This window comes from Pholcus phalangioides, unplaced genomic scaffold (genome assembly GCF_987345545.1).
Source record: "Pholcus phalangioides strain wild (caught in Gottingen) unplaced genomic scaffold, Ppha-v1.0 ptg000015l_1, whole genome shotgun sequence".
Classification (NCBI taxonomy): Eukaryota; Metazoa; Arthropoda; class Arachnida; order Araneae; family Pholcidae; genus Pholcus; species Pholcus phalangioides.
This window is the reverse complement of record NW_028301608.1, coordinates 116,910,071-116,933,944: the sequence shown is the minus strand read 5'-3', so window position 1 is coordinate 116,933,944 and position 23,874 is coordinate 116,910,071. Positions and strand designations below refer to the sequence as shown.

Here is a 23,874-nt window from a genome sequence, read left to right as displayed (position 1 = left end):
TTGCACTGGTCCCCACATTTCGCTATGGCATTGCTGAAAAGAAGCTACCTGTAAGGCCGGGATTACACTATAAAAGTTTGATGAAGGTTTTTTTTTTATAAAACTTAAAAAATGCCACCAATAAGCGCATTGGTTACATTGGAGCGAATGTAATTGATATGATTATTGGCTGTTTTTCCTAAGCTTTATAAAGGGACTTTTATAGTGCAATCCCGGCCTTATCAATAAATGATGGGTTTACGTGACTTTTCTTTCTTAATATTTATTTATTGACACTCATTTTTAAGATAACGTAGAATTTCATGCAAATATTTACAACTAACGATCAAATTACATTCAACACATTAAAAAAAAAAAACAAACGTGGAAAATATACATACATACAGAATGCATATCGACCACGTTTACAAAACAATTTAATGGGAAGTTCATCGAGGGGCTATTCAATCATATGCATGTTATTACGGCAAACAAACAAACGAAGACATCTTGAAGAAGCTCGCGACATCAACGACGACACATCATTGTACCTACAGGTGACGACACAAAGAAATGATCAAATTTTTTTTTTACCACAAACAACGCAAAAAGCACTAGAAAAAAGTGCGTCGCGTAGAGCATAGCTCTAATATCTCCATCATATCTGCGAGGGCAGATATTTATTATATATATGGTATAATGTTGTGCATGAATACGATACAATACGCTCGTTCATCATCAATCGAACGATGATTAAATTACGTGCACATGCAATTCCGCATGTACAATAGAACACACATGCGCAGCACATGGAAATTAAAAGGAGCTTATATCCAACGCCACCATCGAAGATTCGTCGCCACAAACAAACAAAGGAAAACCAACGATGAATTCTAGTTAATTGAATACACAGAGAAGAGATCTTTGGTGCATGTCGAAAAATAATCGATTGACGGCCATTTTTCTTTTCTTCGACCGAATGAACCGGATCATCGACGGTCTGCTGCCCTACCGAGAGTTTGCTGTTTACAATGACTAGCGACGATTCGTGTTCGTTCCTTTTTTGTGTGTGTGTGTGTTATTCTTGATTCTGCTGATCGGGAATCCTGGCCATCATCCTTTCGTCGTCCCGGCCGGCCGTTTCCTCTAGGTCACCCACTGAATATTTCTTGAGGCTTTCCAAGGGTTCTAGCGGCCTCTTGGGCCACACCTTCAGCTTCTTGAGGTTGCCGGCGTCTTTGTAAAGCTTGTCCATCCTCATTATGTAAGGGTAGATGTTCTGTTCGATCCATTCAGCCACCGTGTACTCGTCGAACACTTCCCTGAGAGCGTCGCGCGCCGTGCGCACTAGAGACGTCAGCGGGTAGTACACGGACGAGTAGTCGGTCAGGCCCTCGTCTATCCTCATCGGGCTGCTGATGTTGTGCCTGACGTTGTATTCCGTCAGCCAGGCCTTGTGGATGGTGACGTCGTAAAGGTAATCGTCGACTCGCTTGATGGCCTCGCTGTGGTGCTGCGTCAGACGGAAAACGGCCGAGCCCGGGAAGAAGCAACTGGAGGCCTTCAGCCACAGGTTCGGATCCGTGTCAAAGTCGACCGGACTCCTCTGGTGCACCGTGCAACTCAGGACCCTGTTGAACTTGGAAAAGAGCTGCTGGCTGAAGTATCCCTGGGACAGGGTGAGCAGGTTGAGCACCAAGGAGGGCAAGCCGGCAGGAAAGAGTTCGCACAGAGCCGCCAGGTGATCGTACCTCTGCCAACCGGTGACTACGATTCCCCTGAAGTTGGCGAACTTCTTCTGCTGCTCGGACATGACCTCGAGCCAGGCCTCGTTGTTCTCGAGGTGCATCTTTATGTTGGGCACGGTCAGCGTCTCACCGAAGGCACCTTTGAAGGCACTGGCGGCCCACACGAAGGGAAACACCTCGCTATACATCATCCAGATGTTGAACGGCACGAAGCGGTAGACGTCCTTGACGTAAGTCCACACCATCGGCTCCACGGCCGTTCCTAACTGGTATTCCTTCAGCTTCTCGATCGGCATCTGCCTCAACATGTCGTCCCAAACGATCGGAATAACCTGCGAAAAGATTAAATATCAGAGTCAGACAAGCCATGAAAGAAGAAAGCCGAGGGAGGAGGAAAGCGACGAACAATACGAAAACTGACCTTGTGTTTGTCCCGGACGTACTGGGCGACCCTGGCCACGTGCGACAGGAATATGTTGTCCCGGTCCAGGCGCATGCACTTGTTGCAGTATCCTAGATGGTAAACCTCGTCGCACCCAACGTGCAGCCACCGAACGTTCGGGTGCAGGGCCATCACTTGGTCGATGATGTTCTCTACGAGGGTGAACGACTCGTTCTTGGACGGGCATATCGCCTGCGGAAAATCGTCAACCTCTCTCAGCTCGCGGAACTCCTGGAGCTTGAGGACGAACTCGAGATGACCGAACGTCTGAACCAGTGGTATGACTTCGAAGTTCTGCAGTCGGGCCAGACCTAGAATGGTCTTGATGTCGTCCTTAGAATAAGCGTTTTTGGCTGCGATTCCCTTCAACGGACCATCGAACGGGAACATGTCTTCGTATTCAAGTAGTATGGCGTTGGCGCCGGCCTCCCTAAGAATCGGGAAGATCTGCCTGAAGTAGCTGATCTTGAGAGGTGCTCCCTTCATGTCGAAGTGAACAACCCTCAATGGTGGTATGTAGTAGGTTCCGCCGCTGGCCGTGTTTTGCTGCTGCTGCTGGTACTGCCACGATGCGCGGGACTTTTCCGGAGGCCAAGAGTCCGGCGGTTTCCTGGGAACGGCCCTGCCACCATCGTATATCTGCAGGTGGTTGTTGTCTTCATAAACCACGTTCGGGTGTAAGTTCGATTCGCCCACGAAGTTCTGCCGGTTAGCCGCAGGATTACCCGTCAGCGATTGGTACCTGGAACGATCATAAACGTAAAGCGTTAAAGGACAGAACAACTAGGCAAGATTCAAAGAGATCAAGCATCAACCACGAGCGTGATTCGTGTAAAATTGTAGCCGGCGGAAACATTATGTAAATGTCGTGACACGTTGAGTTTGGAATGTATACAGTATAAATAGCCTAACTAACATGTAACCTAATTACCGGGCACTTAATGCCCTGGTGATGTCAATTTTGTTGTCGGGTGTAGTGTTTGTATACACCCAGGTAAAGTAACTAATAAAGCGTCTTGTAGTGGGACGACGAGTCTCTTGGGGGGGGGGGTATTATTTTTGACCCAAACAAAAGGTGAGTCGAGTATTCTCAACCCTTCTGATGCGATCCCTCCTTATCCTAGAGGTAGGTCAATTAGACCCTAGCGCCTTTGTGACCAATCCCTCGAGAGATTCTTTTAAAATAAAGATGCGAGTTGCATCTCCGCTCAGGCTCTTATACTGAGCACACTTGCTGTTGCAACCGAGATCTTCAGGCTCTATCCCGTATGTCCCAATGGGCGGGTCGCGGGTAAACTATATGCCTTACCCATTCAAAGATGGAAAAACGACATACCTGGGAGGTTGCTTTCCGCTCAGGTCGACCATCTTCCCAGCGGCGATAGCATCGTTGAGGGGTGAGCCACCATCTTGCTGCCGTCGATTGACATTATTATTATTAATTTCTTGCCTGCTGTTGAGGGCAGAAAGGTTCCTCCTGGGAATGAGAGTTCTGTGGCTGCTGATGCTGAGAGGTCCAGGGACTCTGCGGTCGGCGTTATTGTCGACGTCGTCCTTCTCGTTGGAGCTATATTGCAGGCAGAGGAAGAAGACGCCGGCGGCCAAAGCAGCGGCCAGCAACAAACTCTTCCGCCTCCAAAGCGAGATCACGAAGTGCTGAGGGCAGTGTCTTGCCGCCTGCACCAACATGACGTGGTCTGGCGATGGACGTCGACGACACTATTGACGCCTGTCTTCACGGACACTCTTTCGTTATGTCAGAAACGATCCTCAATCCGCCAATCCCTAAGGAGAAATTGAAAAAAAACTATGATTCCTAATATTTTTTCTATGCTGATGTGAAACGAAGCTTTCGAATTCAGAGAGTTATCTTTTATTAGAGAAAATCGCGTTCGAACCGTATTAAAGTTGTGCGTTACTTTCAGTTAGTAATGTATTAACGGAATGTCTTCATATATTCCTCCTCCTAAACTAAGCACAACTTCGATCTATCGCCAGCGGACAGTTTACGTCTTATATAGCATAATGTTGCAAAACAGGGTCTGACTGCAAGTAATCAGTCGGCCCTGTACACGCGAGAAAAGCATTTGATAACGTGTATCGCATCCGACTTAAGTTATCCAGAGACACTGCTCACCACAATTTATTTCAGATCAAACTGAACGTCAGACTTTGAATATGTATTTCTGTGAGCATCTCTAAGAGTTCTTCATTCCCCCGCTCCAATATCATACTCAAAAGTCCCGTTTACATGTGCAATATTGCGGTAGCATTGGGAGTTGTAGAACCTGCTTGACGACTTTTTTCCCTCGTAGGGAAAGAAATTGCCTTTCTTTGTAGAAGAGTATAACTTCCTTTCCTATAATTCTTTGCGCGGCGAATTGAACCGGCCGACCCACGTGACCTCTGACGACATCTGAAAAGTGGTGTTAAGGTGCCGGTCCATGTAAATGGGTTTTGGTGAAAATCCTTGAAACACGTTTTAAACCCGCTTTTTCCACTTCCCATATAAACAGGGCTTTATAGGTCTTTTATATTTATATATGCATGCCTGATGATACATAGTTCATATTTTGCGCCTGAATCACCGAGCCATAAGGATATTCAAGCCCTTTCCTCTAACCTCCAAGAAGTTATGGAAGTGAACTGTCAGTGAGATAACTGCGACGGTTGTAAGTCGCATTTGCATGTACTTAATAGTAGGTGGGACCTCAAAGCACACGCCCAGAGGCTAAGTACATTGTATTCTGTTCAAATGCACAAAATATGACAGGAAAGGGTAGAGCAAAAAAACCGCCACTGAACCCCACTAACATCCGTAGCTGAAGAATTCGATAGCACAAACCCGTCGAAGAGTTGTACCATCAGATGACATTAAAACTATAGTCTGTTTCAGGTTAACTTTGCAGTGAAGAGAAAGGTAGAGAGTGTATTCCTTCGCCGCAAAATATAGTTCTCATATATCGGAGGTTTAAGATGAACCTTTATACAGAATATTTCAATTTTTTCTATGATTTTGAAAAAAATACTGAAAAAAAATCGTTTTGAACCGATGTTTACTTGTTTAAAATTTTTAAATTATAAAAAAATATTGGTTACCATTATTAAAAATCCATAGCAACGGCAACGACACTCTGGCGCGATATCCTAGAAATTTTCCCCGCCAATATCACTGTCGTGTTTTTTTTCGTTACACAATTATATACTGTATATATACATTTTTTTTTTTTTTTTCGTTATTTGGTTGAATTTTTCATAACGATACAATTTTTCATTCAGTTTTACATGCAGTTATAGGCTTACATAAAAACGAATATTCAATCAGTTTTATTTTCGCCTAAAAATAGGCTTCAGTGAGTTCAGATATTCACTCATAGATTACAAGAAGTGTTTCTCTTCCACGAGAGTGCCGATACTATTGTGACTTGTGAGAGGCCCTCTATGGGTGCAGAAGTTTTGGTTATAGGTCCTCCTTTTTTTAATTATTTATTTTTTGCCATGTTTATGGGATAGTTTTAGTTTCCGATCACGGAGTGTTGACAGAGTCGCGACTTCCACTCACACGAACGGACGACATCTTCCACCCGCCTGTTTCTCCTCATGCCCCTTGCCTTCAGCGTCTCTTGAGATACAATAAATGAGTGTGGGGGGGGGGGGGGGTCCACAGTGGTTTGGGCTTTCATCTGTTATGTGACAGTTGTGTCTTAATTTTCCCCAGAGATAGCCACGCTAAAGTTCTCTGCTCTTCCATTCCTGAATACTGTATTTTTGGTTTTTGAATATTCGTTGTACAGAAAACTCCATAAGAATAATCCGTAATAACCATGAGCACCGCATCAACCGTAACAAAAGACTAAAGCTGTCGGGAAAACAAGTGTCATCGACGTATACCGTTCGGGGAAGGGGGGAGGTCGAGTGACGGAAATTTCGGCAAGAAAAGTGAGTAAAAAATTCTAAACTTCTCCGTATCATTATTATTATTTGGTGCTATTCCTGCATTTACACGTGAAAACAGAGTTAATCTGCTTCTTCTTAATTTTATTTAACATTAATTTTTTCCATATAAATTGAAGAAAAAATTAAAAATCCCCAAGTTTTTGAGAGCCATGGTTAATATACAGTATTTTAAAATTACACGTTGCTTTCATAATATTGTTTTGATTTTTATTTTGTAAATAAATTTCAGCTGAGGGAAGGGAAATATTGCAGAAAAATATGACTTTTTTTGAAATTTTTAATGTTACTTACGGCACATCAATGAAGAGTAAGTGACACGCTGATAGAAGATAATTATTTTTTTCTAAATTTTAAAACACTTTCTAATCAAAAAACAAAACAAATGATTTCAAAAACCTCACTTTAGTTTCTGAAAGTATCGGCAGTGATTTTCTTTTAATTCTATAATTATTACTAATTTAACTGTGCAATTACGTTACACGTAAAAAATATTTTTCTCAGTGAGATTGGCGAGAATCGTTCAAACCTTACCGAGGCCGCGCATCGATACATTGGTTAAGAGGCTTTCGTTCCCATAGCAACGAGTGATGCGGTTTCCTCGTAGCTTCCCCTTCACTGCAAAGTTAACCTGAAACGGACTATAAGAGTATATATACCGTTTTTGAATAAATTTCCACGATCTTACAAAGTTGTAAATCCTTTTACGAAACGCCCTGTATAAATATTACATAAACGCCCTCCGAGTTGGGGTGTATTTTGTGGTACACGCTCCAGACTATGTACGAAATGAACCGGGAAATAGGAATAGTTGGAAGTGCTTTTCGTCAGGAACGCCACGCGATCTGCTGAACATCAGGAAAACCGCCATCTACTATAAACACCGTCCATTCGAATGAATGCTCAAGACCACTAACGAACAGGCAGGCTCAGTAAATGCGATTTGCGCAGGCAAAGGATCAATTATGTTGTATAGCGAAGAGACGGAAGAGAGCTTAATTGGCCAAGCGATCATCAATACCGTTATCGCTGCTGGGTTAGCGCGACTGCCATCAGATCCGCGGAAATTAACCGTACCGTTGTCGTATCCGACACGCACGGGGTTCATGTATCTTATTGTCGGTCAATGGCCATTTTGGAAGTAGACAGATGGGCGGCCTCTCTTTCCTCAAAACACGGGATATTCACACTCTGGCAAACGTTCTTTGCTCCATTTACATCAGTAAATCATTTATCGCTCTTGATTAAAAACACGTTGACTGCCTAACTCGTGGGTGATTATAGCGAGTCAACACTGACCGATGCTCGGTTCTGAGGGCATTGAAAAATGGTGATTCCCAACGGTCAAAAACCTTTTTCCTCCAGACGTGGTACGCCGGTATCGCCCAAAATGTGAGAATAACTGATGTACACACAGAGAATATACATAATTAAAGTTTCCCTATTCCGATCTGTTTACAGCCGTTATTATTCATCAAGAAGCTATCAAACTTAGGGAAATGTTTTAACTCTTAAATACATGCTTTGCATATGTTCAAAGGGTCCTTTAAACGTTCATTACTGCAGCCAGGTTGAAGATAAAAATAGGCAATAATGGCCTTTACACGTAAGGTGAGGTCATATTCTTTCCATTTTATACTTTGAATTTGCTGTTGTGCCTCCATTAACGGCAAGAACTTTTTTTTGCAGAGCGTGTGTAGCTGTGATTTTGCTAATTTGTCAAAATGTTTTTTGTTTTTTACCTTAAAGTTCGCAACCCGAATTTTTTTTACTAAATTTTATGCAATTATAGAATTTTTGAGGCTCTATACGTCCTCTTTGAGGCTATTACCGTTAGTCGTAGTTGCAAATTACCGAGCATAGTAGCCCTCATCTTCTCCGTCTTTGTTCTTCAATTAAAGAGGTTTTATTTAAGACATGGCGAGGTGAAAGCTTAATAACGAACACTGCATGGAAATACAGAAGCTGCAAGATAACCATTTGTTTCAGAAAAATATTGTGTCCTAAATTATCGATGGTAGAGGAAAAAGCCCACGTCGGCGGAACAAGGGAAAAAATCAAAATACGGCACTTAGGGCTTTTTTTTTTTTATTGAGGCCTTCTATAAGTACAATTTGATATATATTTTTTTGAAAATGATTTTAAAATTATCAATTGCTAAAAAAAAACCTTTAAGGGTTAAGGCATGGGAAAGAAATTGAGAGAGTAAAAAAAATCAGTAGCGACATTAACCACTACTTAAGTGTTTTCTATGCTAACTGAAGTGTACATGCTAATTTTTGGCAAAAGTGTGACGAAATCGCTCTAGCGTTATGGCAGGAAACAAAACATCTCCAGCAGAGCCACTTTCAATCTCATTTTCTTCATTGAAAATTATGTTTAGTTTACAAGGTGTTCTGCTAGTGAAACTGTTTAAGGGGGTGGTGCACGAAAATTTTTTAAAAAACACGTTTTCTAATTTTTTAATTTTTAAATACTATGAAATTTTCTGAGTCTAACTGTGTTCAAGTTTTTGTTCCACCTGTACTAAAAATATTTTTAAAATGTTAGATAAGAAACATTTTTGCGAGCACCACTCATTCAAATGTCTTGAAACTTTGAGTGTCTCTCAACACGAGGATTTTTTTTATTAAAATTATTTTAAAAACTTTTATGGCACAAAATATGGGCAAATTTTGGTGATTTTTGAAAAAGTTGCATATTGTTGGAGTTAAAATTCGATAAAAAAAATAACCAACAATTAAAATCAAAATCCTAAAAGCTCGTATTAATGTATATAACACCATAGTACTGAGAGACACAACGTTTCAAGACATTTGAATGAGTGGTGCTCGAAAAAATGTTCCTTATCGAACAAAAAACACATTTTAGTGAAAAACATTAACATGTGCAATGCCTGTTAGCAGTTTATATTAAAATACTTAAAAAATATTTTTGGTACAGGTAGAACAAAAACTTGAACACAGACGCAAAAAATTTCATAGTGCAGTCGAATCCCGTTTTGACGAATACCGTTATAGCGAAAATCTCGTTTTAACGAACACTTTTCTAATTCCCCAGATAAGTTTACATAGAAACAATGCAAAAACCTGGAATTCCTTTGTAACGAAATTTTGTTATAACGAAGTGATTTCTTCGGTCTCTTGGAGTTCGTTATAACGGATTCGACTGTATTCAAAAATTGAAAAATTAAAAAATGTGTTTTTTGGAAAATTTGCGTGCACCAACCCCCTTAAATGGGGTTTCGAAAATTCTCCCCCATCCCTTCATTGAGACGTTCAAAAGGTGCAAAATCTCCTGATGAATGGTTAGGGTTGCCGATATTGAGGGAAACTTTAAGTACATTCTGTACATGGAATCACGTGATTAAATGCCGCTTATGCTTTTTATTCGAAAAAAAAAAAAATTACATATTAAAATCGTAACGATCGTAAAATTTAGAGAAATTCTGACAATTTCTGACTTTGAATGCAACCTGTAAAATCCTTTCAGATTGAATGCAAAAGTAACTCCAATTTTTTCATTTCATATATGAGAGTAAATAGGAAGATAAAACCACTTATGTCCATTTATGCAGTTTATTTGGAAAATAACAATTAAAAAAAAATTCCAGCAATTGCAGAACAGTCAAAAAAGTATTCTTTAATCTATAAGATTGATCATAGGATCAAATGCAAGTGACTCCAATTCCGTTGGATTTTTAGTTCGATATAGAAACCTGCTTATAGTCCCCTCCCTTTCGGAAGGAAATTTTTGGCTACTGGAAAATTTTTAGGATATTTATCCTTTTCACGTAGAACTTTAAGAGTCATCAGAAGGTTCTATAACAAGAGACGTAAGTTGCTGAAACGACAAACGGTCTCATTCCTTGCGATTCTACTATTGGTGATATGTTAATCCCAACAACTCTCTAATGAAGATCTTACCATATTTGGTGTATGTTTCAATCGAAAGGTTTTGTGTTTTTATTCCACTTATGTTAATGAACAGAAGAATTTATTGTTACGGTATTTTTTTCATGAATTAAAAACCGCTATGGATAATGGGCATTTTTGTATGCCAGAAATTACGGTATATTGCGTAAGCATAAAAATGAGATTCACTGAAATTAGATCTGATGATCGAAGACAGTACCAGGGGCGGCTCTTGGCCCATATGGGAAGCCGCTCTTGGAGGGGCGCCAAATACGAGGCGAAAGTGCGAAAAAATTCTTTGTCGATGCAAAGAACGTGGACAGAGGGCACCAAAAGTAGGTCACGCACGTGTAGAGATTTTTTCACGAGCCGCCCCTGGACAGTACAGACAATTCGCGCTGACAACAAACATAGGAACAGGAAAAAAAAAAAAGCTTTCAGTTGTGACGAAGTAGCAACCAAACGTAAATGTAGCAATATATACTATGCTTAATTTTGTTCAGCATGCACGTGCATGATACACAAACACCCAGCTCTTTCTGTCGAATAACCAGATTTGGGTTTATTTTTAATTCGCTAATTCGGAAAAATCAGTCACGGTATTAAAACAAAAATCGTGCAAATTCGCAAGGAAGAGAGAAGCCAATCAAACGGCCGCTGATGAGAACGTGATTCTCTGCCTCGGTTTATTCTAAGAACAACGTGACGGCCACAATATTAATAACGAAGGGAGAAGCCTCCTAACGATTAGCACGATTACAATTACAAGAAGCACCCGTTGCACATCTGCCGCTACTACTAACACTCATCCGCCGCTGAATACATTCAATGCACAAAGCAGCATTCCAAAAAAAAAAAAAGTACCAAGAGCAAGAAGATAACAATCAGCCAATTTACACGAAATATAAGCGACGAAAGAATAAAAAAAACGTCAAATGATTTTATAGCAACAAACACCGCATCTGCCGCTTTGTCATATTTCTGTGTGGACATAATTGGGTAAAGACCGCCACGTACTTATTGGAATGGTTGGATGCGTTAATGAAAAGGCTCTATAGGCAGAGACACCGACATGAAGAACATATTGGGGGTGCTGAAAATTGCCAGTTATCCTGTATATACGGGTCTCAAGCACGTGCGCAGTAAGGGAAGTTATATTGTATATTAATTATTATTGGGGGAAGGGGCTCAAACACACTCAGTCTTAAGATTTCGGTGCCCCCCCCCCCTTCAAAATGTCATCTTTTAAAATAAAAAAAAAGATTTCTTTCGATTTGCAGCAGGTGCAAATCAAGGGATATAAGGAAAAGTGTTACATTGAGAAATCAAATCAAATTTATTCATTTGCAACAGAGATTTAGATTAGTTTTTAAAACATATTTATCGTCCAGAGGCTGTGATGCCTGTACGGATGATTGAAAATTTACATGATAATTAATGAATAAAATATATAAAACATACGACATAAACAGAAACATTAAAAAAAAGGCACATATACAACATAAACGAGACAAAATTATGTCCAATTATTCAGCATTCTTATTTAATCAGCTTTACAAACTATCTAGACTATTCAAAGCTAAAATAAGAGGCTTTCAAGGAGGCGAGATATCTTGTCAATGTCGTTTAAAGGGTTAAAATAAAAAGTATCAGGTGACACTATAAGCACCGCAGGCAATACTTCTTGACAGTTCTTTTAGCAAAATCTCTTTTGCTTTCCCCCCCCCCCCCGAAATTTACTATGGCGAATTTATTAATTTGGACCGATATTTCCATTTTCTCATGCACACAAGGCGCCCAAAAACAGACCCTCCACCTCTAGGCAGGTACATCTAGGAAACGACTGATAGCAAGATTTACTTGATGAAAATAATACTCAACTTTCTGTCCATCATGCTTTAATTCGATTATAAATATTCATGAATATTTTTTGTTTTTATTTTGCTTCTCTGAATATTTTATGTTTTTATTCATATAAAAACATGAAATATTCAGAGAAATTGAGTTTTCTGGATGTTATGCCGAAACTAATATTTGGAAAGAAGTGATTTGTCTCCTTCGGGAATCGAACCCGGATCCCCTTGCATACCGGGCAAGTGCGCTAACCAATACGCCAGAGAGACACTTTTCAATTCCTTATAACATGCATTAGTAGCGTGTCTCTGGTGTATTGGAGAAGACAATTCACTTTTCTTTCCAAATATTAGTTTCGGCATATAACATCCAGAAAATTCAATTTCTCTGAACATTTCGGGCCGAAAAAATACCATCTCTTAATAGAAAATATTCATTTTCATATAAAAACGGTCTGTTTTAACTTAGTTACTTGCGCACAAGTGACTTTTATAAGTACAATACACAGGGTGGACACAAATCAGTTGGACGATTTCATAACTGATTAATTTTCGAATTGTAAAAAAAAGGACAACAAAACCTCATACTGTCTAGACCAGTGACCTGCGGGCATATGTCAAATGAGACCCGCAATATATTAACGGTTGAAGACCTCTGTTCTACTCAGTATGAAGATGGGCTGATCCCCAAATCCTGTCTTTTCACTTCGCCATTCAAATGAAAAGTTGCCCCGTCAGTGAAAATCACCATCAATCTGCAAATTAAAGATACATAACTACTCATCTGTCATTGAACTGGCACCATACCATTCATATTTTGCAAATTCTTCAGTTACGGCATTGTCTAAATAATTTGTGTCAGACGATGCGCTTATCATTGTCAAATAAAGAATTTGTCTTGAGGGGGATGCTGACTACATCTATAGCAATGATTCCCAAACTTGAGTCGCGATCCCCTGGGAGTCGAGTAAAGGTAGTGTGAGATTTTCCAATATTTTAACATCTAAAAATAAATTTATTTTATTCCTCCGCAATGTAAACAAATATATGTCAAATCTAAAACACACTTTAACTCTTAGCTGTGTCATCATCCATGTACTCATTAATGAAAAGTAAAGTGCACAACTGATAAATTAGAAATTACAGTGTGTCTGGAAAAGGGGAGAAACTTCATTAAAATCAAAAATCTTAAAAATAATCAATGAAAAAGAAAAATCATTCTTTTTTCATGCTTCTGCAGACAACCCTGTATACAACGGTACAGATCTTCAATCATTACAGTTCACTCGTAGTTCGAAAAATAGATGGCAGCACTATATTAAACATTACACAGAAACAAACCTCACGTCAAGTTTACAACACGTGCACCAGAGTTACCAGACGTCGTTCTTTCTGATTTCATTTCAAGCGTCCTCCTATATTTTAGAAAATTCGCCCTTTTCAGGTTCCGGAATTTTTTTCCTGGGGAAATTTTTTTTTCACTCCAAATCATGGCTTGCTTTTTTTTACATACATTTTTACACACTTTGACCAAACACCGTGGAAATACCCAGATAATATCCCAGAAATACCCAGATAATCACACTATAAACTAACTACAGAAGGGGCCCATGAAAAGTCTGACCGGGGGGCCCGCAAAAGATCCCAGCCTAGGGCCCCGCTCCAGGATGTGGGGGCCATGGATATATTGACATACACAAAAAGCCAAATAAGAATACCAACGGCCGGAAGAGATTGCTTTTTCCACGGGTAAAGATGCCGTGTGACGAGGATATAGAACTGTCGGCCATCGAAATTTGTATGTGCCTCCTAAGAAAGATTTGCTTCTGCTATTGAAGATTTCGATCTGGCTCCGTATGCAAAGCGTTTTCCCTCCTGACTATTATTTCTGATTACTTTTATTTTTTATTATTATGTTATCCATACTTATTATTACTTTTTCAGTGTGAGTGCCTTCTGGGATTATTGTAAATAAAAAAAAAAGCATGAGCATTGAAGTATCTCGATTAGAAAAAATGTCGGATTTTTAAAAAAAAAAACCCCCTCGAAAAATGCAAAGTTGATTATGCACATATGAATAGTGTCTGTGCAGGACCATCTATTGGTTAAATTTTAACTGAAGTTTGAAAAAAAAGGGGTGTCACCAATAAAATTCTTGTCAAACGAAGGTCAAGCTTCAAAAAGTTTGGGAACCACTGATCATGTGGTGAAAATGTGAATCTACAATCTGATAAACTCACCTTGTAAGCTAATCACATAATTAATGTCTCCTACCTTTTATTTAAAACTTTTGGTAGGTTTGAGATCATAAATACAGTATGCGTGGTTCAAGTAGGTACACAACCAAAACGCGTTATAATAGTTCATTCGCCTACTCGTTTTTTGTTTTGTTTTTCAATTCTTTAGTCTAAATATTTACTGATGCGGTAGCAAAAAAAAATATATACATATATACGAATTTTTCTTTTTTAGTTTTTCGATAGTTGAAAAGCATTGGCGCATGCGTGTCTACGTGCAGCCCTTCAACGACAAAAAAAAAACCCCCATACCACGAATGAACAGAACTCACACTATGAGAGAGTCATGCAGCCGCGACGAACGAAACATTGTTTAATGAATGGCTAGTGTTCAAAGCGTGTTTGTTGCTACACATCAGTGGTCCCGAAAATACGCACCATTTTACTGCTTCCACCAGCGCGAAAGACCATTTATCCGATACACCATGCGGGCATGGCATAAATGGTGTCTGTACGGCGTGCAGTAACGGGAAAAACGCTATATGCGTTCGCATGTAAACATAGCATTGAAAACCTTAAAAAAATAATGATTGATTTTCCCAAGAGCCGAAGTAATGAATCTATCGATAGGTGAAGTAACCGATCCCTGGAGATGCAAGTTACCAAAAATGTAAAGAATTAATTGCAAGTATACCTGTTTGCGTCGCGAATTCCATAGAAAAAAAGAGAAACCATTTTGTTGAAGCATTCTTGTAATTATTGTGCAAGGAATGAAGCTATATACACCCTTAAACCCAAAACAACACGATCCTTTGTGAGCAAGAGCTTTTGTATGTGCGTAAAGAGGCTACTCCCTACTTCTCGAACAGGCTGCAATTAGTACATCGGCGATTACACGACGAACTGTTCTTAGCAATTAGCTGCATCCAGAGGACTGACATTACGTCAGAGAACAAACAACCAAAAAATATTCTCTTTACTAAACAATAAATGTTCCTTTATGTCAATTTTTTTTGCTCGATTTCCTCCTTCATTTGCACTCGGATAATAAAAAAAAAGGGGGATGAAAGGCAAAAAAAAAACACGAACGAATAACAACTGCGAGGACTTTACGGCGCCCGATATTTCACGTCCGCCCCCACTCTTAACGACCATAGGCTCAAAGGATTTCATTTCTCTTCTTGTTATCATTCCCGATGCTCTACGACGATTGTGTCGCATCCATGTAGCGGTGGTCGGTCGCCTTCACAACCGATGTTCGGACCTTAATATCATGCGACCTCTTTTTTGTTGTCGTTGCAATCTTATTTATCTGTTCATCCGCTGTTATTGTCTCTGTGTTCCGAGGCCACTTTTTCTGTGGTGGAGTTTTAATACTATTAGGGGTCATTCAAGTATTACGTCCGCGTCGATGGGGGGGAGGGGGGTTTCGGGTTTGCAGACTTTTTATGACAAGGGGGGGGGGGTTGAATGATGCTTACGTAATCAATTACCCTTTATAAAAACATGAAATATTCTTAATGGCATCTTAGGGGCCGTTCAAGTATTACGTCATCATCGATGGGGGGGGGGTTCCGATTTGCTGACTTTAGATGACGGGGGAGGGGGGGGGGTTTGGATAATGCTTACGTCATCAACCACCCTTTATGAAGCTATGAAAATATGAGTTAGGATTCAAAGGGGCAGAGCTGATGACGAAAATTTTGCTGACAAGGAGAGGGGGGGGGGACTTGTATACCGGGCAAGTGCGCTAAGCAATACACCAGATTCCTTTATAAGGAATTGAAAAATGTGTCTCTAGTGTATTGGTTAGCACACTTGTCCGGTATGCAAGGGAAGCCGGGTTCGATTCCCGGAGGAGACAGATCACTTTTCTTTCCAAATATTAGTTTCGGCATAACATCCAGAAAATTCAATTTCTCAGTTTACTCCACAAAACTTGCGCGAATGGAATTGTTTGATCGTTCTAAACTGTCGATTAGTTACATAATTTTGTAGCAGAACTCGGAGGCGAAATTCAACTCAACTCCTATTTCATGACCTAGAACTATGACCTAAAGCAGGCACATGTTGCAAAACAATCACATGCAACAAGGTGATCTGGTTTATGCAATACAATATTGGCTTTATATTTCCATAATAGGATACAACTTATTATATTCCCATAATAGGAGCAAATAATAGGGCGTAAGGCACAATTAATGAGGAAAATTATGATTAATTTTCGCTTTTAAAACTCCAAATCATCGATATTTAGCGGGAAAGTAAAAAAATCAGTTTTTCACATTTATTCGTTTCAATTCGCAAATTTCGCATCTATTTCGCAAATACAAAATTAACGTATCCCTGATAATAAACATATCCCCCATCATTCGCGAACCGAATCTTCGGGTACAACACGAAGACGTTCGGTCGTTACCGACATTGAACGAGCTCGAGGGTATTTTTTTTCAGCTAAGAACGGAATCACCAGAAATCATTTCTGTAACAATGTATAATATATTGTACCTTTATTCCCCCAAACCTCGACTGAGATGTAAGCTTATCGATGAGCTATGCAGATGTGCGTGCATCTAACTAATAAGCTTAGTAAGGGGTCACAAACATGTCACCAATGCCATTACGGGACGCGATCTGACTGATAAGGTTTCACTACAGATCGATCGATCTCTTCCGTCAGAGATGACGGATGCTTTGACGAGGGATTCCCTTCCCCCCCCCCCCACCAACGAAAAGAAATAAAAACAAAACAAAAGCAAGGATAGATAGGACAAATATAATTTAATCCTGACATATAATCCAAGAAACGTGGAAAAAAGACGAATTGTTGCAGCAAAAAGTCACATTTGATTCTGGAGACGAACTAACTTCCCGTCATCCGAAGAAAGAATGAATCATTTTTCACGCAACGCGACATTTTAAATCCTCCGAAGCGTTTAAAAAAATGAATGCGGGAAGCGTGTCATTTCATACGTGTATATATGTGAGCGCGTGACAGAATTCGAATTTGGCATAGATCCCAGACTAACCTGGAAAACTTCCGAATCAAAATCTCAAAATTACTTCGAGCTCCACCCGCATAGAAAACTCTGACCGCGGACATGGAATGAATAAATACTGTACATATGCATATTTAAGAACTTGTTCGAAGAAATTTTCAAGAGGACAGATTGGTTCCTGGATACAACAGCAGCCACCACTTCTATGTAGCACAGAATGCCACTCATCCAAGGAAACAACCCTTTGGCAATCATAAGATGTGCGATTTTGATAAGGCTTTTCAAATTAAAATCGTTTTTACTGAAGAAAATCTTCGTCTCTCACCAAGACCAAACAAAAACAACTATTATTCTCTTCACATTATCATATACAAATACAAACACAAAGGCGACAACAGGCGAATTGCCCAACGAGGTGGCTGAAAAAGATGCCCATAAAAATATGGATGTCAAACATAACTAAAATACAGCAAGCAGTCTAGGGCGAACTAAGCCCAGGAAAAGCGGAAGAATTACTTTAAGAGAACGCGAAGAGACTTTAAGTATGAAATCGAGCATTCTATTCGATTTTTTTTATCACCACTGAAAAATGTTCGAACTAAAATGAGCAACGATGCACTTATCAATGCTAAAGCTCATGCTCCATTCATTAGCCCATACTATAATCATATTCAAGTTCGTCTGGAGCATCTCCCTATCACTTGGATCCCGGCTACTTCCATTACCTCCACGTCATCTGCGAATTGCTGGCAATACCGTCGATACCCTGATCGATTTATCTATAAAAAGTGAAAAATTTATGGGGCCAAGGACACTTCCTTGAGGGACTCCACTTTTGACACCTGTCGAATCAGAAAGGTTCCCGTTCAACATAAGCCGTTGTGACCTATCTCTCAACCACGATTTTATCCAATTCAACAAGTTGCCCTAAATCCTAATCTCAGGTAAAAAAACACGCTTCAAGAGTTTACCATGTTGGACCAGATAGATTGCTTTCTGGAAATCAAGATGAACAGCGACGTTGTCTTTTTCCAAAGCCTTAGTCATAATTGAAGGAGGATAGTTACACATGACTTCCCCCTTCCTAAGCCCATGTTGGTTTTCCGACAATACGTTATTCTCATCTATCCACTTCACCGATTACCTTTTGATAATAATAACCAAAATTTCCGAGGGGGCTCGTCAAACTCACTGGACGATAATTCAACAATTTCTATACTACCCTTTCTTCATCGAATAACATTCAGCATATGAAATCCATGGCCTTCATTTTATTGACCCAAAGTGTTCATGGAAAGAAAAGTTATTAACCCCTGATTTAGAGAAAGGGAATTTCTCAACTTCATAGGTTTTTCATATCTTATATATAAATGTGAAAGTATGTATGTATGTATGCCCTTTATACAAATCTACAGTTTTAGACCGATCGTCGCCAGATTTTGCATATATACCAAACAGGTCCGGGATTGAACCGTAGGCTACTTTAAAAGTACGTCAGAGCTGGGCAAATGCCCGAAATGGGCAAAAAACTGTCGGGCAACAATGGTTTTGGGGCCTCAACAATCACTTTCGGAACGTTTACTTTGGTTACCGTGGTTTCCAACAATGCGTTTCAGACGTGTATATATGCCTTTACAATGGTTTGTCACACCTTTAATTCTGTTATTATAACAGTTTATTCCTTTATAATGGTTTGTGACTGTTGTGAAAACTACAACAACTACGAACTAAAATCTGTGGTCAATGCCGTCCTTCTTCTGTTGTTTACCTTTTTCTACTTCCCGGGCCACGATGTTTTGCCGCTCTGTGTAACCACATTTAATCATGTTATATAATAGTTTTTTTTGTCACATTAAAGTATGCTATTTTCCTACAATATGCTGATCAATACAATTCCGTTTCCGGCTCCACCATTTCTTAAAAATACAACAGGTATGGCGACGAGGAAAGTTTGAATGTTGGTATCTTTTTCCGAACGATGGCGAAAACTAATCCCAGTGCCGCGGATATTCATCAGGTGCTACTTCAACAGCAGCAATGGATGGAAAATTTGTTGGCAGCTCAGCAACGAAACCAACAGGCACTGCTGGAGCAAATTCTTGGAAGACGAGCCGGATCACCGAAGGTGAGCGTCTCTGCATTTCGTCATTTCGATAGGTTCCACGACCGTTGGGGCACGTACCTGTGCTGCTGAATCAACATTTCGAAGCCCACGGCGTCACCGAAGACGAGCAGAAACGTGCATATTTCTTGTCATGGGTCGGTGTTGAAACTTTGGAATTACTTCAGAAACTGTTCGCGGAAGCCGATGTCGCAACTCGTTCGTATGCGGACATTGTACAGAAACTTACTTCTTATTTCGAATCTAAAACCCATGTGCTTGCTGCTAGATGTGAATTTCTCAGATGTCATATGCAATCAGGCCAGACGTACGCGGAATGGGTCGCTGACTTACGAGGAATTGCAAGGGACTGTAGATTTGTATGTAGCCGTGATGGATGTTCCCAATCTTTCGTGGACTCTCTAATTCGTGATGCCATAGTTCTTCATACTCCTCATGACCGAGTTCGCTCTGCGGCTCTCCAGCATACGAACCCCAGTCTTGAAGATGTCCTCAAAATTGCGGAAGCTTTTGAAGCTACCCAGCGCACCGTACGGACTCTGAAAGAGAATCCTAATGGTCCATCAACTTTCAATAATCCTCCGCCGTGTGAAGTTTTGCAAATGAAAAATTCATACTCAAAGTCACGGTCGAAGAATTCCAAGAGAAGTGATATTCAGTCTTCGAAAAAACCTGGTGATGTACCTGGTACCTGTTATGGCTGTGGCGGCAAACACCTGAGGTCCGAGTGTAAATTTCGTGAGGCCACTTGTAATTTTTGCAAAAAAGTAGGCCATATTTCTGCCGTTTGCTATTCAAGAAAAAAATCTAATGCAAAGAAAAATTCTCCAAATCAGAAACATCATACCTCTTTTCAGATTACAGAAACTGTGAATGCTGGCGTGGACTGTACAGATAACAAATTACTCATTTCATTGATGGTTAATAACCAAGAGATGCCTTTTCAATTAGATACGGGTGCTTCATGTTCCTTAGTGGATACAAAGCTCTTGGGTCACCACCGTGTAGTCCATCTACTACAAAGCTGAAAGGATATGGCTGTGTTGAAGTTCCGCTAAAAGGAAAAATTCTGGTCACAGTAAAATATAAGGGTAAAACCCATGGACCTTCCTCTTCTTGTTGCGGATACTGCAGAAGGATGTAATATTTTTGGACTAGACTGGTTCAAAGCGTTTGATTTTCACATTGATGACTCTGTTCAGCGAGTGATTACATTGGCAACAACTACTCTTCACGAAAAATTGTCTGCACAAGTTTTCCAGAGGCATGAAAATGTATTTCGAGATGAACTTGGGAAGTGTAATTCTTACAAGGCTAGTGTTTTTCTGAAGCCAAATGCTCGACCGAAGTTCTGCAAAGCACGTCCTATTCCATTTTCTCAGGAGATTGCTGTCAAAGCAGAAATTGATCGTCTCACTTCTGCAGCCATCTGGAAGCCGTGTACTACAAGTCAATGGGCAGCTCCTATAGTTGTTGTAAATAAACCGAATGGTTCTATTCGCATTTGCGGTGACTACAAAGTCGCAGTGAACTCTCAAATTTATGTAAATCAGTACCCTATTCTAAGATCTGAAGAATTATTCCAGAAACTCAAAAATGGGCAAAGATTTTCCAAGATAGATCTTTCCGATGCCTATCTTCAACTTGAGTTGGATGACGATTCAAAGGGACTGTTAGTTGTTAATACACCCTATGGATTGTTCGAGTGCCAAAGACTTTCTTTCGGAGTGGCTAGTGCACCAGCTATATTCCAGTGCTTCCTTGAACAGCTCTTAGCTGGTATTCCTGGTTGTGCTAATTACCTGGATGACATTATTGTCACAGCTCCTAATGACGAGGAACACTGCAAAGCTCTCGATGAACTCTTCCATCGTCTATAAAGCAATGGTCTTCGCTGTAGCAAGCCAAAATGCAAATTATTCCAGTCCGAACTTGAGTACTTGGGGTACATAGTCAACGCAGATGGGGTCTGACCATCAGATTCTAATATTGCAGCAGTGAAAGACTTACCCAAACCTAAAAATATCCAGGAACTGCATTCATTTATTGGAAAAATCAACTACTATAACAAGTTCATTCCTGGTTTTTCTCAGCTGGCAGGTCCTTTGAACAAACTGCGAAGAAAAAATGTCAAATTCGAGTGGAAGCAAGAACAAGAGGAAGCATTCCAGAAACTGAAAGAACACATTGTTAAAGCTACCAGACTAGTGCATTACAACTCAGAATTGCCACTGATGCATCATCTTACGGCATAGGTGCTGTGATTTCTCACAGATATTCCGATGGTTCAGAAAAACCGATTGCTTTTGCTTCCAAGACATTGACTGATACACAAAAAGCCTACAGTCAAATCGAAAAAGAGGCTTTATCCATTATTTATGGTGTGAAAAAATTTCATCAGTATTTGTATGGCAGAAAATTCGAACTCCTCACGGATCACCAACCTCTGGTATCCATATTCCATCCCAACAAGCATCTTCCCGTGATGACTGCTCAGAGACTTCAACGTTGGACAATTATTCTTATGGGATATATGTACGATATCAAATATAGACCAACAATGCAGCATGGAAATGCTGATGCTCTTTCAAGACTTCCAGTTGGTTCAGATGTAGAATTTGACAAATCAGAGAATGCATGCCACAATATTGATGTACAGATGGATGAATACATCTCTCATTATCCAGTTGACTACAAAGCAATACAAGAAGCAACTGCTAAGGACAAAAGTTCTCTATTATATTCAGAATGGGTGGCCAAAAGATTTGCCGGAGAACAATGAGGATGTAAAACCATACTTTCTAAGAAAAAATTTACTCTCTGTCAACCGAGGTATCTTGCTACTCCAAACTGAATGTCTTCGTGTAATCATTCCAAAGACTTTGCAAAGTTCAGTTCTCAAGACTCTTCACATTGGTCATTGGGAATGGTTCGAATGAAACAGATGGCTCGAAGATATTGCTGGTTTTCACAGATCGAGCAGCAGATTGAAAACGCTGCAAACCAATGCCAATCATGTCAACGTGAAAAAGCTTGTCCAAAAGCAATGTTCCAGAACTGGCCAAAACCAGATGATCCTTAGCACAGAATTCATATAGACTTTGCGGGTCCCTTCCAAAATTCCATGTGGCTTATCACTGTTGATGCATATTCAAAATTTCCTCACGTGATCGAGATGAAATCTACTACTTCAGAAGCGACTATTGAAGCTCTAAAGAAAGTATTTATCATTGAAGGTTTGCCGATCACACTTGTGTCAGACAATGGTACACAATTTACTAGTAAAGTTTTTGAGGACTTTTGCAAATTGAGTGGTATCGAGCATCTTACTACTGCTCCATTTCATCCCGCCTCTAATGGCGAAGCAGAGCGTTTCGTCCGAACATTCAAAGAAGCTATGAAAAAAGCTGTGTGGGGAGGAGACCACAAGTCAGAAGCACTCCAAAAGCTTCTAATAACATACAGGATAACACCGAAACCTGGTTGTGATAAGTCTCCTGCAGAACTATTGCATGGCAGACAGCCTAGAAATCTGCTCTCCCTCTTATTCCCTCCAAAGGATAAAAACATTACATTTTCACAAGACAGTACTACCCACAAGTTCAGTATTAACAGCAGAGTTTTTTGTAAGAACTATTCGAACGGTCCTAAGTGGGTTAATGCCAAAGATCTCAAACATCTTGGCAAAATGATGTATTTTGTTCAGACGAATCGTGGGAAATGGAAACGTCATCAGAACCAAATGAGAAAAGATCATTCTTCAGAGAAACATCCTGCAATGCCATCTTCTGAGTACTGTATGGACTATCAAATATTGCTGCCTCCTTCTACTAACGATTCAAGGTGTCCAGAGACTGCTCCCAAACCTGCTGATGGTGGTTCTGCGGTTACTGCCAATACTTCAGTTGGGCATCCTGAATGCTCTGCACCGATTTCGAGTAGATCAATCACACCCTTCCCCCCCCCCCTCCCCGCTTCTTCATCCCAAGTTAGCAATTGAGCCGTTCAGCTAACAAATAAAATGATACGAATGCGTACGATCACATGAATTGCGGTAATGACAGCCCCATATGGACGAGGTACATGTATGGACCCAACAAGCATTACACAGAAACAAAGTTCACGTCAGGTTCACAACACATACATACACATTCCAACATGTACCAATTCGTTAGAAATTCCGTAGAGATGTGGACGAGGTGCATGTATGGTTTAGTAGTAGTGGTAATGACAGGTCACGGCAGCTATAGAGCACGTTAATTTGTATTGATGAACTATACAGGGTGGCTCAGAACCAGGTTTACAACCTTCTAGGAGGGGTAGAGAACATCCAGACGAATCGAAGCATTGCAGTGAAGTCTTAGACATGCCCGAATCTTCCAGAATATTCGAAATTCCATGCGCGCCTGAGATGTGAAACCTACAGTTCGTGAATGAATGACACTTTCAACACTTTTGACCTATGTTACTTTCTCGATGCACATTTTGTTATTAAAATGCGTGTTCGTTTACTTACGCATGGTGTCCTTTCACACTTCTTATGTTTGCTATACAGAGTGAATCCGACCTATTCCGCTAAACGAAAAGGGATGGCCTAAGTGAATCATGAAACATCCCACCAACCCT

The 23,874-nt window shown here is 40.2% G+C and overlaps 2 protein-coding genes across 4 annotated transcripts in view; one reads left to right on the top strand and one right to left on the bottom strand.

Moving 5' to 3' along the window:
- Nucleotides 1–245: 245 nt before the first annotated feature.
- The window catches only part of LOC149077701 (hexosaminidase D-like), a 59,823-nt gene continuing 36,194 nt past the window's right edge, over nucleotides 246–23,874 (bottom strand). For 2 of the 3 annotated variants that reach the window (XM_089245286.1, XM_089245287.1), the window contains exons 2-4: nucleotides 3,506–3,954; nucleotides 2,149–2,911; nucleotides 246–2,059 (exon numbers count right to left, since the gene is read on the bottom strand). In XM_089245286.1, the coding sequence (XP_089101412.1) occupies nucleotides 1,058–2,059; nucleotides 2,149–2,911; nucleotides 3,506–3,858 (2,118 nt within the window). In that variant the 5' untranslated portion in view covers nucleotides 3,859–3,954 and the 3' untranslated portion in view covers nucleotides 246–1,057. Of the gene's footprint in view, nucleotides 2,060–2,148; nucleotides 2,912–3,505; nucleotides 3,955–14,821; nucleotides 14,914–23,874 lie in introns of those variants that run through there. The other variant, XM_089245288.1, reaches the window with a different exon arrangement.
- Nucleotides 19,105–20,276, top strand: LOC149077702 (uncharacterized). The gene is made up of 2 exons (XM_089242390.1): nucleotides 19,105–19,251; nucleotides 19,284–20,276. The coding sequence occupies exons 1-2, from the start codon at nucleotides 19,105–19,107 to the stop codon at nucleotides 20,274–20,276; spliced, it is 1,140 nt and encodes a 379-aa protein (XP_089098516.1).